The sequence below is a fragment of the Apiospora aurea genome, assembly GCF_038362705.1.
Source record: "Apiospora aurea strain CBS 24483 chromosome Unknown utg000007l_segment0_segment0, whole genome shotgun sequence".
In the NCBI taxonomy this organism is placed as follows: Eukaryota; Fungi; Ascomycota; class Sordariomycetes; order Amphisphaeriales; family Apiosporaceae; genus Apiospora; species Apiospora aurea.
The window spans coordinates 1,484,355-1,498,015 of record NW_027117394.1 but is presented as its reverse complement, the minus strand read 5'-3'; the positions used below and the strand labels follow the sequence as shown (position 1 = coordinate 1,498,015).

General features: G+C 36.6%; 1 protein-coding gene across 1 annotated transcript; it reads right to left on the bottom strand.

Annotated features, from left to right (window-relative positions):
- Positions 1-11,858: 11,858 nt before the first annotated feature.
- Positions 11,859-12,779, bottom strand: PG986_010735 (uncharacterized protein; the record flags this gene model as incomplete). The annotated part of the gene is made up of 1 exon (XM_066846957.1): positions 11,859-12,779. One exon carries the CDS (start codon positions 12,777-12,779, stop codon positions 11,859-11,861), a length of 921 nt encoding a protein of 306 aa, XP_066696448.1.
- Between the last annotated feature and the right edge of the window lie 882 nt (positions 12,780-13,661).

The following is a 13,661-nucleotide window of genomic DNA, read 5'->3' as shown; positions in this document are numbered from 1 at the left end:
CAAAATTTCGCCAACACACGATAACCACTTCTTACTCGCTTAGATCGGCTGCATCCACGATGGTTGCACCGAGCACTTGGCAGAAAAGCTCGAAGAGGGATGGTTCCCTCGAAGGATTAGCAAGCACCTAATCAAGTAACCATACCTCGACTACCTTATCGGGAAGGTTAAAACAACCATACTTAACCCCCGACGAGCCTACCTACTAATCGAAAGGACTCCACAGTAGCCCCGAAAATGCCACTTAGAAAAACAGGACTGGAAAGACTACACTAACGACGAGTGCCTACAGTACGCTTAAAAAAAATCACGAGCCTACCGAACGCTCAAAAAAAGCGCACGATGCTTCCAAGATACCTAAAACTCCCAGGTTAGGGGACCTGCCATAATAACAGGATCCCAAACACCGCTACCACCGTACGACCACGAGATACCGTACGCACAGATCCGTCGCCACCAACGAATAGCCGACGAACGAAACCTACTATAACGGTCGGGAAACGACTCCCGCCGGTTATAAAAGAACGATACCCGACGGGATACGATAAATCCCTATGCTTAATAACAAATAACTAGGACATCTACGACTATATCGTACTAATAGTCGAAATTAAAGGAGTTACTATCCGAGCGCTACTAAATAGCGGAGCGTAAAGTAATTATATTTTACCACGAATCGTTAATAGCCTAACCTTAAAATAACAGGAGAAAAACGCCCTATACCGACTTAGGACCGTCGATAAAGGACTTATAACGTACGATAATAGAGACGTACGAAAAGAAGTCGCGAACCTTTCAATCAATATCGAAGGACGTTATAAACGAATCACGTGTAACATCACGAACGTCGCAGGATACGACATAATTTTAGGGATACCCTAATTACGGGTAAATAATCCTAGAGTCAATTAAAGAATAGGCTAACTTTAGTGGAATATACTAGGAAAAGGTTTAGTCGATAGGCAGCGGTCTAGGAAATAACCCCCCAGTAAACCTAAAGTCCTTAAAGCATATATCATTGCCAAGAAGCCTAAGCCGAATATCACGACGATTATACCAAAAGAGTACCGGCAATTCAAAGCTCTCTTTAATAAGAAACTAAAAACAGGCTTACCGCCTTACACACAATAGGATCATAAAATACCCCTTAAGGATAAGAAAGAACCCCTATTTATACCCATATATAAACTTAATCAAAAACACGAACAAGCCCTAAAAGAGTATATCACGGAAAATCTCGAAAAAAGAGTTATACGACCATCTACGTCGCCAACAGGATTCCCCATACTCTTCGTCCCAAAAAGAGCAGGGACGGGAAACCCAAATAGCGTATATATATCGATTACCGGAAGCTTAACGAAATCACCATTAAAAACCGGTACCCCTTACCCTTAATCAGCGATTTACGAGACAAACTACTATACGCCAAAATCTTTACAACACTTAACCTCCCTAACGCATACAACCTAATCCGTATCAAGGAAAAAAAGAATAGAAAACCGCGTTCCGAACTAAGTACGGACATTTCGAGTACTAAACTATGCCGTTTAGTTTAACCAACACACTAGTTAATTTCCAGGCAATAATTAACCACGTCCTACGAGAATACCTCGATAAGTTTATCGTAGTATATCTCGATAATATCCTAATCTACTCCGAAAACGATAAGCAGCACCGAAAACACGTTAAGTTAATACTTCAAAAACTGCAGGACGTTAACCTACTAGTTAATCCAGAAAAGAGCGAGTTCCACTAACGATCCGTCACATTTATGGGATACGTAATATCCCCTAAAGAAATCCGGATAAAACCTTCTAAAATTTTAGCAGTTAAAAAGTAGCCCACGCCCATAAGCGCTATAGAAATCAGATCCTTCTTAGGACTAACTAACTACTACCGAATATTTGTCCCCGGATTTAACAGGTTAACGACATTTCTAACGAACCTAACAAAAAAGGACGAACCATTCCGATAAACAGAAAAGGAAGACCAAGCCTTCCACGACATCAAGGAGCGAATCCTTAGCGAACCAATACTTCGCGTAGCAAATCCTGCTAAACCTTTTAAAATCGAAACCGACGCATCGGATTATGCGATCGGAGGGCAACTCAACTAACGGAACGACAACGGAAAATCGCACCCTGTTACATTCTTCTCGAAAAAACTTAATAGACTAAAACTCAACTATTAGATCCACAATAAAGAACTAATAGCCATTATTAAGGCTTACAAAAAATAGCGACATTACCTTAACGGAACAGTAAAACCAGTTAAAGTTTACACCGACCACAAGAACCTTACAACGTTTACTACGATAAAAGAGCTAAATAAACGACAAATATAATAATTTAAATTCCTCTCAGGATTTAACCTTACCATTATTTACCGTAAGAGTAGCGAGAACGGTCACGCCGACGCGTTAAGCCGACAACTAAACCACTAGGAGGAAGTCCCACCTGAGACACGGACTATCCTGACCTACGATCAGGACGGCAACCTTACGCCGTTACGACAACTAAATACCACAAGTTCCGTACAGTACAACGACGATTAGGTCTCCAAATTCCGACAACTAAATCAAACCCCGGATCTTACCAACTATACCAGGGATCACCTCGAGAAACGAAACAACCTCGTCTTCTACCGAAACAAAATCCACATCCCTAAACAGTACCGTAAGAGCTTTATCAAGGAATTTTACGAGCATCCCGCGCATAGACACCAAGGAGTATTCAAAACCTGGAAACGAATCACTAGGCAATTCGACTGCAAAAAACCTTAAGTTAATCGTGACTAAAGTAGTTAACGAGTGCGACCTCTGCAACAAGGCCAAGGCCGCCAGACACCGACCCTATAGGGAACTACAACCAATTCCACCACCAGACAAAGCATAGAAAACAATCGTACTCGACTTCGTAATTAAGCTACCCCCATTAAAAGAACCCCTAACCAGAGTTAACTACGACAACATCCTAGTAATCACGGACAAACTCACGAAGTACGCTTACTTCCTACCGTATAAAAAATCCAGCGATACCAGTAACCTAGCCTACACGTTCCTACGAACAATTATTAATTAGTATAGGCTACCTAAAACGATCATTTCCGACCGAAACAAACTATTCACCGCTAAGTTTTAAAAGTCGCTAATAGCGCAACTCGGCGTAAAATATAAACTGTCCATAGCCTACCATCCCCAAACAAATAAACAAACCGAACGAATAAACTAAACACTGGAGCAATACCTACGCTACTACGTCAACCATAAACAAAATAACTAGGTGCAGTTATTACCTATAGTACAATTCGCCTACAATAGCGTAAATAACGAGGCCACCCGCATATCCCTATTTCGGGCAAACTACGGGTATAACCCAAAAGTTACCAGAACACCCCTGGAAGGAAAGTTAGCACCTATCGCGATTATATAAGTCGAAAAACTAAAGGAATTACAGACAGCACTACAGTAAGACCTCACCTTCCTCTAATAACGAATAAAGCAGTACGCCGACCGAACCAGGTTAAAGGGACCAACCTTGGAAAAAGGAGGAAAAGTTTACCTCCTACGACGAAACATCAAAACTAAACGACCAAGCGAAAAACTAGACTTCAAAAAGATCGGACTATTCAAAATCGCAGAAATTATTTCAAAAACCAATTACCGACTATTACTACTCAAAACAATGCGGATACACCCTATATTTTATATCTTATTATTCGAACTAACCCTTAAAAATGTAAAACCCGAAACACAGTTAAAGGTCGAAACGGATTAATACGAGTATAAAGTCGAGACGATCCTCGATAAAAAACGGGTCGGGAAGGGATAGAAATACTTCGTTAAGTGGAAGGATTACTTAATAGAAGACAACACCTGGGAACCTAGGAAATACTTGGGGAACGCCGCTGAGGAGCTTTAAAAGTTCGAGGGACGACCCCAAACTCCGCCAACAACGACGGCTTCAGCAGCACGTCAGGATACACAGCGTTCCAGTCGAACGAGAAGTCGGAAGGCAATATCGAAACCTCCTCGGGAGCCAGTTCGGATATAGCCTTACAACGAGCCTCTTTATTAGCCTCCTCGCGCTTAACGCGCTCGAACTCCTCGATACTGTCGATACTACAACAAACCGCCCGCATCATCTTCTCGAACCAGAGTTTCTTTTGTTTTCGAAGGCGAAAGACCTTTTCCTCCGCAACTTAGAGCTTATCCTCCAGCTTTTAATATTACTCGGCGATTTTTCGCAACTTAGTAAAAGTAACACTTTAAACGTCGCAACGAGACCGACCTTAACGAACGCACTCAGCATAACGGAACGAATCCTGCACCGAAACCTCGCAAAAAAAAGCCACGGCCCTCGTAATAAAAACACGACGGCATAATAACGGAATACTGCAAAATAGCAAATAACAAAGCGTCGCGTTATTCAGTCTTCTTAGAACGAAATTTGCGTTTCTCAACGCGACTAAACAACATAATAAGCATACATCACAATAAAAAGCAGGAAGGAAGAAACTTACGAAAAACCTCAACACGACGGCAAACCCGTAGGTACTTATAGCGACCAAACTACTTTAGGAACAAAGCAAACAGGAGGGAAGGAATAATATTACGACCTGGCCCAACCATGCGGCCCAGAACCCACCCTACGGCACGGCCCTACGATACCCCGAAACCCTGCATAAAAACCCAGCAACATTCCAAGCCACACCAGTCAGCGAAGCCCCACCAGTTAGCAAAGCCCTACTAGTCATCGCGACCCCACTAATCAGCAAAGACCTACGACGATCAAGCTACGACGATGACTAACACCAACGACGATAGGCAGCACCCGACGCAGCCACCCCAGGACAGCACGAGTTAAACAGTACGAGTTAAACAGCACGGACTAAACAGCCAGGGAAGGACAGCAGGATAACACTAATTACGTAAAAATAAAATAGGGATATATTGAATCGCGGATATCCAATACGAACCAGGACAAAATATATTAAATCGCGGATATCCAACAAAACTTAAAGGAATCAGTAAAGGAGAAATTGGATATATAACGATAAACGCTCCCTATATATTTTAAATAAACACTCTCTACTTCAGTAATTAATCTAAACATTAATCTAACCCATTAATAAAGCAAACAGCCTTAACGACTCTATTATAAATCCCCTTAAATTTACGCACCTCAGTCACCTTTTATTCCTACGGCTATTACACATTATATCGATAAGAGTAGACTTCTATCGCACGTTCAAATACTCTCTCGTATTGCCAAACATAAACCCCAGTACGTCTTACTAGGTTTCCTTTGGAACCCAGATAGCGTTCGTTACAAACGAGCCCTCGGTAAAAACTTTTAAAAAGAGGTTTAATTTCGGATTTCCGTTATATAAATATATCTTAAAGTTTTTAAATTAAAACCGGCTTTTATTTATTAAAAGTTAACGTGCGAAGGATTGTTTTTAAATTTTTAAACGTTTATAACTGCCGCTTTTAATCGAAAAGGGGTAATAAAATATTTGATAAATATTTTATACGATAATTTATTATTAGAAATATTTTTTATTAATCGATAATATAATCGTACGGGAATTATACGGTAATTATACGGTAATTAATAACTATACGATTAAAGATTACCCCGAAATAATCGAAATTAGCGTACGATAACTATATATTATTTAAAAGTATTATACGGCGTATTAAGGTATAATATACGGCTCGATCAATTAAAGGTATACCGTGTTTATAGTAAATAAAGATGCTGGTTAATGTATTACCGGTTTAAAGAGTAATAAAAAATATGTATATAATATTTATAAACGTACGAAATTATCAGAACGAATCCCGGGAATTATAACGAGTTTTTATATAAATAAAAAAGAAATTCTTTATTTATTAACGACAAAAGAAATAATACGCCGAAGGAAAAAGTTACCGACCTTAATATTATACGGAGCGGTACGCATTATTTTATAAATGCCGTATTCTTTTATTATTTTACGGGAGAGGATATTTATTCCGTAAAAGAATTAATTATACGAGTAAATTAATTTTCTTTTCGCGGATAGTATAATTAATAATATTAAAACGAATTATAAAATATTAACGCCGTACGTATTTTTATTATTAATAAACCGTAGGCCGAAGTTTATATATAAAAAAAACCTCGACGTAAATATTAATTAGATTTTCGGAGTAGTATTAATTTAATTCGAAAACTCGTTTATTATAACCTTTATTAAATTTATTATTATATAAAAAAATTTAAAAGTTACGAAATATAATATTTTCGATATGTTTATATTATTTTTATTTTTATTATATAACGCCGATTAATTCGAAGCTTATTATAATAATATTTAAAACGTTATTATACGAAAAAATAATAACGTATAGTTCCCCGTTATTTAAAAATAGGGACACCTATTTTTTAACGTTAATCGTATAAAGTAAATAATATATTTTTTCGAAATATAGCTCCGTTATTTTTATTAATAGTTTAAATATTTTTATATAAAAAAACTATATAATTTTTTTAAAAACGCCGGATATAACGATATTAAACCGGTAAATTTAAAAAAAATCCGGAAATTTTATTTATAATATTAATTATACGACTTAGTTTTAAAACGTTTTAAGTTTTCGTTACGTAACGATTATAAATTTAATTATAAAATCGTTACCGACGTTATATATATAAATAAATAAAATATTTTTTACGTTATCGATATAAATATTTCGTTTTAAGCCGTTATATTTTTAAAAACCTTTTCCGTATAAAATATATAGAACGCTTTTTACCGATACTAAACATACGTTTATTAAGGGTTTTTAAACGTTATTTCGTATAATTTAGGCATTTATTTTAAAAAAAGTTTAGCGATTACGTATAAATAATAAGAATTACGTATAAATAAATATTAATCGAAATATATTAAACCGTAAAAAAAGTTAAAAAATCGTACGGCCTGCTCCGCCGAGCGTACGATATTTTATAAAAAGAATTAAATTAATATACCGACCCGGAAATAGTTTTTTAAATAATCGTTAAAACTTTTAATAATACTATAAGCCCGAACGGCTTAATTTCGATGCTTTTTATTTTCGGGGTATACCCTCGAATTAACGTACGATCCCCGTTATTATTAAAAGTTTAAAAATATATGAAAGTTATCCACGAAGTAATAAAGATGCTCCGGAAATATTATACAAAAATCGATATTAATTAAGCTTTAAATACTTAAAACGGACTGTATATCTACGATATTTTAACTTTCCCGCTTTAAATAAAAGTTTTTATATAGCGTAAAAAAACGGCTAAACCAGACTTTATTAAATCGCCGTAATCGAGGGACGGACAGTTCGTATTAATATATACGATAGCTTAAAAGATTTCTGAATTATTTAAATTAAACCGTTTTTTTAAGAAAAAGAAAAGAATTAAACCTCGGAAAGTAATAAAATAAATATACCAGTACGTATTATATAGTATACCGATTAACCGGAACTTCGTTAAATATAATTTAGGTTATATATTAAATTACTTTAAGATAAGGATATTTATATACCCCCGGATTATACGGATATTTTAGTACGATTATATTTTAATACGAAAAAAGGATATCGCGGATTATATTATTATTATAGTACGAAAAGAACCGCTAAATAATAATATATCGCATAATATTTTTTTTATTATATAAAAATAAAAAAACTACGATTTTATATTAAAATTTCGGAAAAATAGCGTTATTAATATATTTGAAGCCCTATTTTAAGAATTTAATACGGAAAAAATTAATAACCTCGCCGCGTAAAACGTTTTTTAATTCGTACAATATAACTTATAAATATATGATTAATACCGGATTTTTAAAACACGATTCGTACGCGAAGTAAAAAGAAAAAATATTAAGTCGTATAAAAAATTTAGGTTTATTATTTAAAGGTATAGCGACGTTAATAAAAAATTTTTTTTAACTTAATCGTTAATTATTTAGCGGATAAGTTAACGCTTACTTTTCGTTTTCGAACCGACGTTTATTAAAAATTTCGGAGCGTATAAAAAACTTTAAGATATAACGTAAGTATATATTTAATCGTATAAAAAGCTTACCCGAAAAATATACGCCGAGTTTTTAAAAAGTTTAAGTTATATTTCTTAGAAAGTATAATTTTTTAAATTATATTATTATTATACGGATTAACGGAATTCGATTTTTATTAGTTTAAAACGTATTACGAATACTACGTATAAAACTTCGGAATAACGGTATTTACGTATAATCTATACTTTTTATTTATATGCGATAGATTAAATATTTTCGATATTATAATAATATAAACCGACGATATATTTAGTTTTATTACTCCCCTATTTTTTCTTTTTAAAAAAAAAGAGTTTATAAATACGAAATTTCGTGCGAAGCCGAAAAAGACTTTAACCGAGAATAAACCGATTAAGTTTAACGGAAAAAAGATTTAGTTTAAATTATATAATATTTTATTCGAATAAAAAGGATAAGCTTAATAATTCCGCTTTATTAACGTTTAAATTACGGATTAAGATTAATAATACGTTTTTTAACGTACGAAAAGAGCGTATATCGCTTTAATATATTAATTAAAGGCTTTATACGACTTTTTTATCGCCGTTTAAATTTAAACATTAAAGGAGAAAGATATTAAATACTTTAATATATAAATATTATAATAAATTAAATACCTCGTATAAAAATTAAAATATATTCCTTTTAACTTTTAATATACGAAAATATATATTTTTACCGACGGCTTATTCGCGAATAATAAGGATTTAACGTTTTAATTTAAATATATTATCGCGATTAATTAAAAAATACGCCGTACGAAGAATAGTTTCGAAATAAAAAGAAATATCGTATATTAAAGCTCGACGAAATATAAAAGAGTTACGCGAAATATACTCGCGAGCGAACTATACGGTATAATTTTTAGAGTTAATAACGGTATTGTATTTAATTTTATATTTTAAAAAATTATACGAAGCTTTAAATTTTAAAATATCCTGATAATTTTTTATACCGACTCGAAATTACTATACGAATATTTCGTTAAATTCGAAATTATAAACGAAAAAAGGCTTATAATTAATATTATATTCCTTTGAAAATCGTATAAAAAGAAAAAGATTTTAAAGATTTACTAGGTTAACGGCCGAGATAATTTAACCGACGTTTTTACGAAAAAGATTTTAAATTAAATACTCGAACAGTTTATTTTTACGAATAAGCTTACTGTACGAATAGAAGTATACGTGGAAAAACCCGAACCTTAGTTTAAGTAAATAGAGAGAGGGTGGAATATTTTATTTATTATTACACGATATATAATTACTATTAATATTTTATTATTATACGAAAAGAGGAGGTAAAAAAGATATAATAGTATATTATATTTAAGCTTTAAAAAAAAGATATCGTATAATTTATTATATTTAAATATTATATATTACTTTTTTATATAACCCCGTTTAAATATCGTTATTTTAAAAATTACTTTATTTTTCCTCGCTATTCGAATCGTTATTATCGTTATTATTATCGTTATTATTATTATTATCGTTATTATTATTATTATATTAAACCGGTAAAATAATCGGAATACGATATTAGGAACCGTATAATTTTTAAACGTACGTGGTATATTAACCGCTTAAGTAACCGGTAAAACGGAAATAGTTACGGAACGGGTATAAGTTTTAAATATACTCGTTAGTATAATTAAGACCGGTTATTTTATAAAAAATAATAAAGAGCGCACGGAAATAATTTTCGCGTTAAATAATCCGTAAAATTATTAGTTTAAAAAACTCGGTAATTTAAATACGAATAATAATATCGTAATTAAGTATCGTAATTACTCGTTTTTCGTTATTTTATTACACGATTATTAATATTTAAATATTATTTTAATAGAAAAATAGAGTAACCGTATATTAATAATAATATTTTAAAAGAAATACGGTTAATTATAAAGTTAATCGATAAAATTATTTATCGGTAATTATTATTATAATTAACGATATTTTACGGTTCGAAAGTAATAGTGTATAAACCGGATAGGGTATTATTTATATTAGTTATCGCGCGAAAAGAGAAATTATATAAAAAAGAGTAGATAATTAAAATAAATAGCTTAAAGCTTAGTTTTATACGAATAGTTATAGTAATAAAAGTAAATGATTAAAGGAGAAAAACTTTTTATATAAAGGATTAAGGAATTAGGTTTCTTTTTATATCGATAAAGAAAAGTACGAATTAGTAGATTTATTAATTCGAATTTCGAATATTTTAAATCGAGACGAATAAAAAGGGATTAATTATTAATTCGTACGAGGGAGAATTTTTTTTATTAGTTAAATATTAATTAAATATTAAACGAAGTATTAGGTATTATATACGGTACCGGCGATTACGGTTTTTTTTAGATTAATTATATTATTAAGAGTAAATAAAGTAAATATAGCGTTACTCGTACCGAAAAAAAATATAAGAAATCGAATAATTTAATACGTCCGTATAATTTACAAAGAGGTATAAAAAAAGGGTGCGTTCCTCTTAAAAAAAAGTTACTAGTATTAAAATATTTAGCTTAAAAATAATAATTAATACGGTTTAAGAGGATTACGTACGCCGTGCGCACGGATTATCTATTTTACCGTACAAAAAGGATCTCACGATCCTCTCTCTACTTAAATAGAATATATATTATAAAGGACTTAAAATATATTATATTATACATCGCCAACCACCGTACGTACGTATAAAGGCCATTCAATAACAACATCTCTCGCCACTACAGTTATGCAAGACGCTTGAGACCGACACCGCAGTCTCTCAAATGCCTTTTCATTGATCCCAGAACATTATAAACTTCCTGTTGTCCATGACATTAAAGTCATGATCAAGCCCTGACCAAACTGATTCTCAACCTCCATGCCCCATCCTACCCCGGGAAGCCAATCGCTGACAAAGACCAACGAAACGACCACACATCTGGAAGCCGATATTCGGTTCCTCAACTCCCCCGTTCACAGTTTCACACTTCAATTGCTCTCTTTGGCTGCATTAAATTCCATCCCGTTCAATACGGTGGACAGAATGCGATCATGTCGAAACCCTAGATCAGACGGGTCATCAGCCAAGCCACACATGCGTTGGTTCCGCAGATGGTATTTTTTTTCTTTTTGTCAATTATTGGTTTGCTTTTTGACTCATACCAGCGCAGGTCAGCAGACGCAAGTGACTCAAAACCTAGCAAGTCCAACACATATCGACTCAAAAAGAAGGTATTATATCCTAATACCCCCCAAACTCTATAACCAATTCAACATTTACGTCACAGGTGGTCTTGGCATGTTCTAACCCTCGAGATTAACTACCGCAAGGCCGGGAAGTTCAGCTCGACTTTGGTATGTATGTTGTTGCTTCGCCCCTTCGATTATACTAACGCTTCATAGATCCAGGAGATGATGATATTTTGGAGGCTACGGGCAGGGATTGTTGGCTTGTTAATGGTTGGAGATGTATTTATGCAATCAAGGGCAATGATTGCTGTGTATTTGTGGCTGTATTTGTGATTGAGCACTGTAGTATGGATTGGTACCGATATTCGGAAGGGCAGGTTGATTAGGCACTACTGTAGTGATGATTGAATGTTGATATATTGGAATCGTCTGGTCCCTGCCTAGCCACTGTATGACTGAGAACTATGGAAAAGCAACCCCTAGCGGCGTTTTCACAGGATTAACACGTCTGTACAACTACAGGTTCCCAACAAACGGCCTTGGAGGCAAGCCATTCAAGTGGCATCATGATCACAACATATGCTCCTGGGAGTAGGCCCTATAACATGCTACCTCCCGCTCCAGCCTAAGTAGATAGTGCCTATATCTATCCCGCAGGTCAAAGGCCATGTCCCAGAGGACGCACTGCTCTAAGGAGTCCCACCACCAGCCCTCCAGCTTGCGACGCAGGCTGTTCCAGAAAGTCAACACCCAGCTTGGATACGAGGCTGTCAGGGGGATCGCGAGAGGCAGGCTGGCCAGTCGTTCCATGGGATCGTACACCCAATTTCGACTCGCATCCTCGTCGACCTTGGCGACGTAGAGGCAGAACAGGTCCCCAGATCTCGGTAGGTATGGCCGGTGGCGACCGGCGCGGAACTCGGCCAGCATGAACTGCGACTGTTGCGTCTCTTCAGGTGAATGTCCACTCACAGGCTTCGGGCCACTCGGGGGTAAACGCAACATGAATTGCTGCTGCTGCCGCCGGAAAACAAGCCGAAGCGCCCAGCGATAGAGCGGCCAGGACTCCACATCGGGGAAAAGAGGAGTGAGAAAGTCGAGGGCATAACACCAATACTCGACGATCCATCGCAGCTGCACATGGCGGTGGCGGCCGCCGCAGCGGCCCGACTCTGGGTCCTCCTTCTCGCTTTGGCCGAGCGCCTCGGCTTGTACGACAAGGGCTTTCGATTGACGCAGCAAGGGGCGAGCGAACAGTCCGGGCAACGAATGCAGTGTTAGGTATAGGAGGAGCCTGTACCGAATGGGGTAGTGTGCGGGACGGGAAGGGATCTGTATGGCGGCAAAGAAAAGGGCCAGGACGAAGAAGTGGAAGCAGAAGATGCCAAGGAGCGACACGCAAAGCAGCACATACGCCAATCCCTCGTATGCCACTTGTCGAATGGCCAAAGCAGCCCTGGACCGGAGGATTCGGTGATATCGAAGAGCCATGATGTTGGGGCAGTCATTAATGTTGTTCGGCGTTAGGGTACTGAGGTAGACGGTAACAATTAGATCATGGAATGAGATGGGATATGATCCAGAAGGGCGGAGAGTGAGCGACCATAAGTGAGTTGGGCCTTTCCGGTAAACATACGCAAACAGAATGGCGCGTGTTGAATTCAGAAGAGCGATCGGAGATTGTTGCGACAGCCAAAAGAACCAAGTGATTGGATGGTGCTGTTTTGGCATCGACGCCTACCTGGTAGCGCCAGAAGTCGCCATTGGGTTTGCGCCAACGCTGATTGGCGCCACTACAGGCGCTCATCAATGAGTAACAACAATCCAACCGAGATGTCGCCAGTCGAAATAATACCCATTATATAAGTGCGTTGACATTGATAGCCTTCACCGTCTGCCCGAGACTCTCAGGAGGCGTTGGACAAGACATCTTCACGGAACTTGCCGGTGCTTGTCCCCTAATAGCGCCCATCACTATTGCTAGCTCCCCTTGCTCCCTCAACGTCAGCCCGCCACAAGCAACCAGCCTGGATCTCACACCGCGAAGACGTGCACCAACTTCTGGGAGAGGAGCATGACATCAGGACATCAGGGACCATTTCATTTGAAGAAATTTCGTTATCAGATCAAAGCGACCTGGGGACACGTGGTGCGGATATCGGAGCAGAGCCCGGGGCCCCGACCAAATCCTGACAAGCGTCGCCAACCCCACCGCCGACGACACATTACACGAACTCCCGGGTCCACTGCTAAGCGGGTTTAGCACCGGTCGCGATGCCCTTTGGGTATAGTCAAAAGCGTATTTGGGGGAGGCCAGGCCTATCTGATCGTATGTTTATCTAATCAATCAAATCTTTTCTTCATGCTAGACCC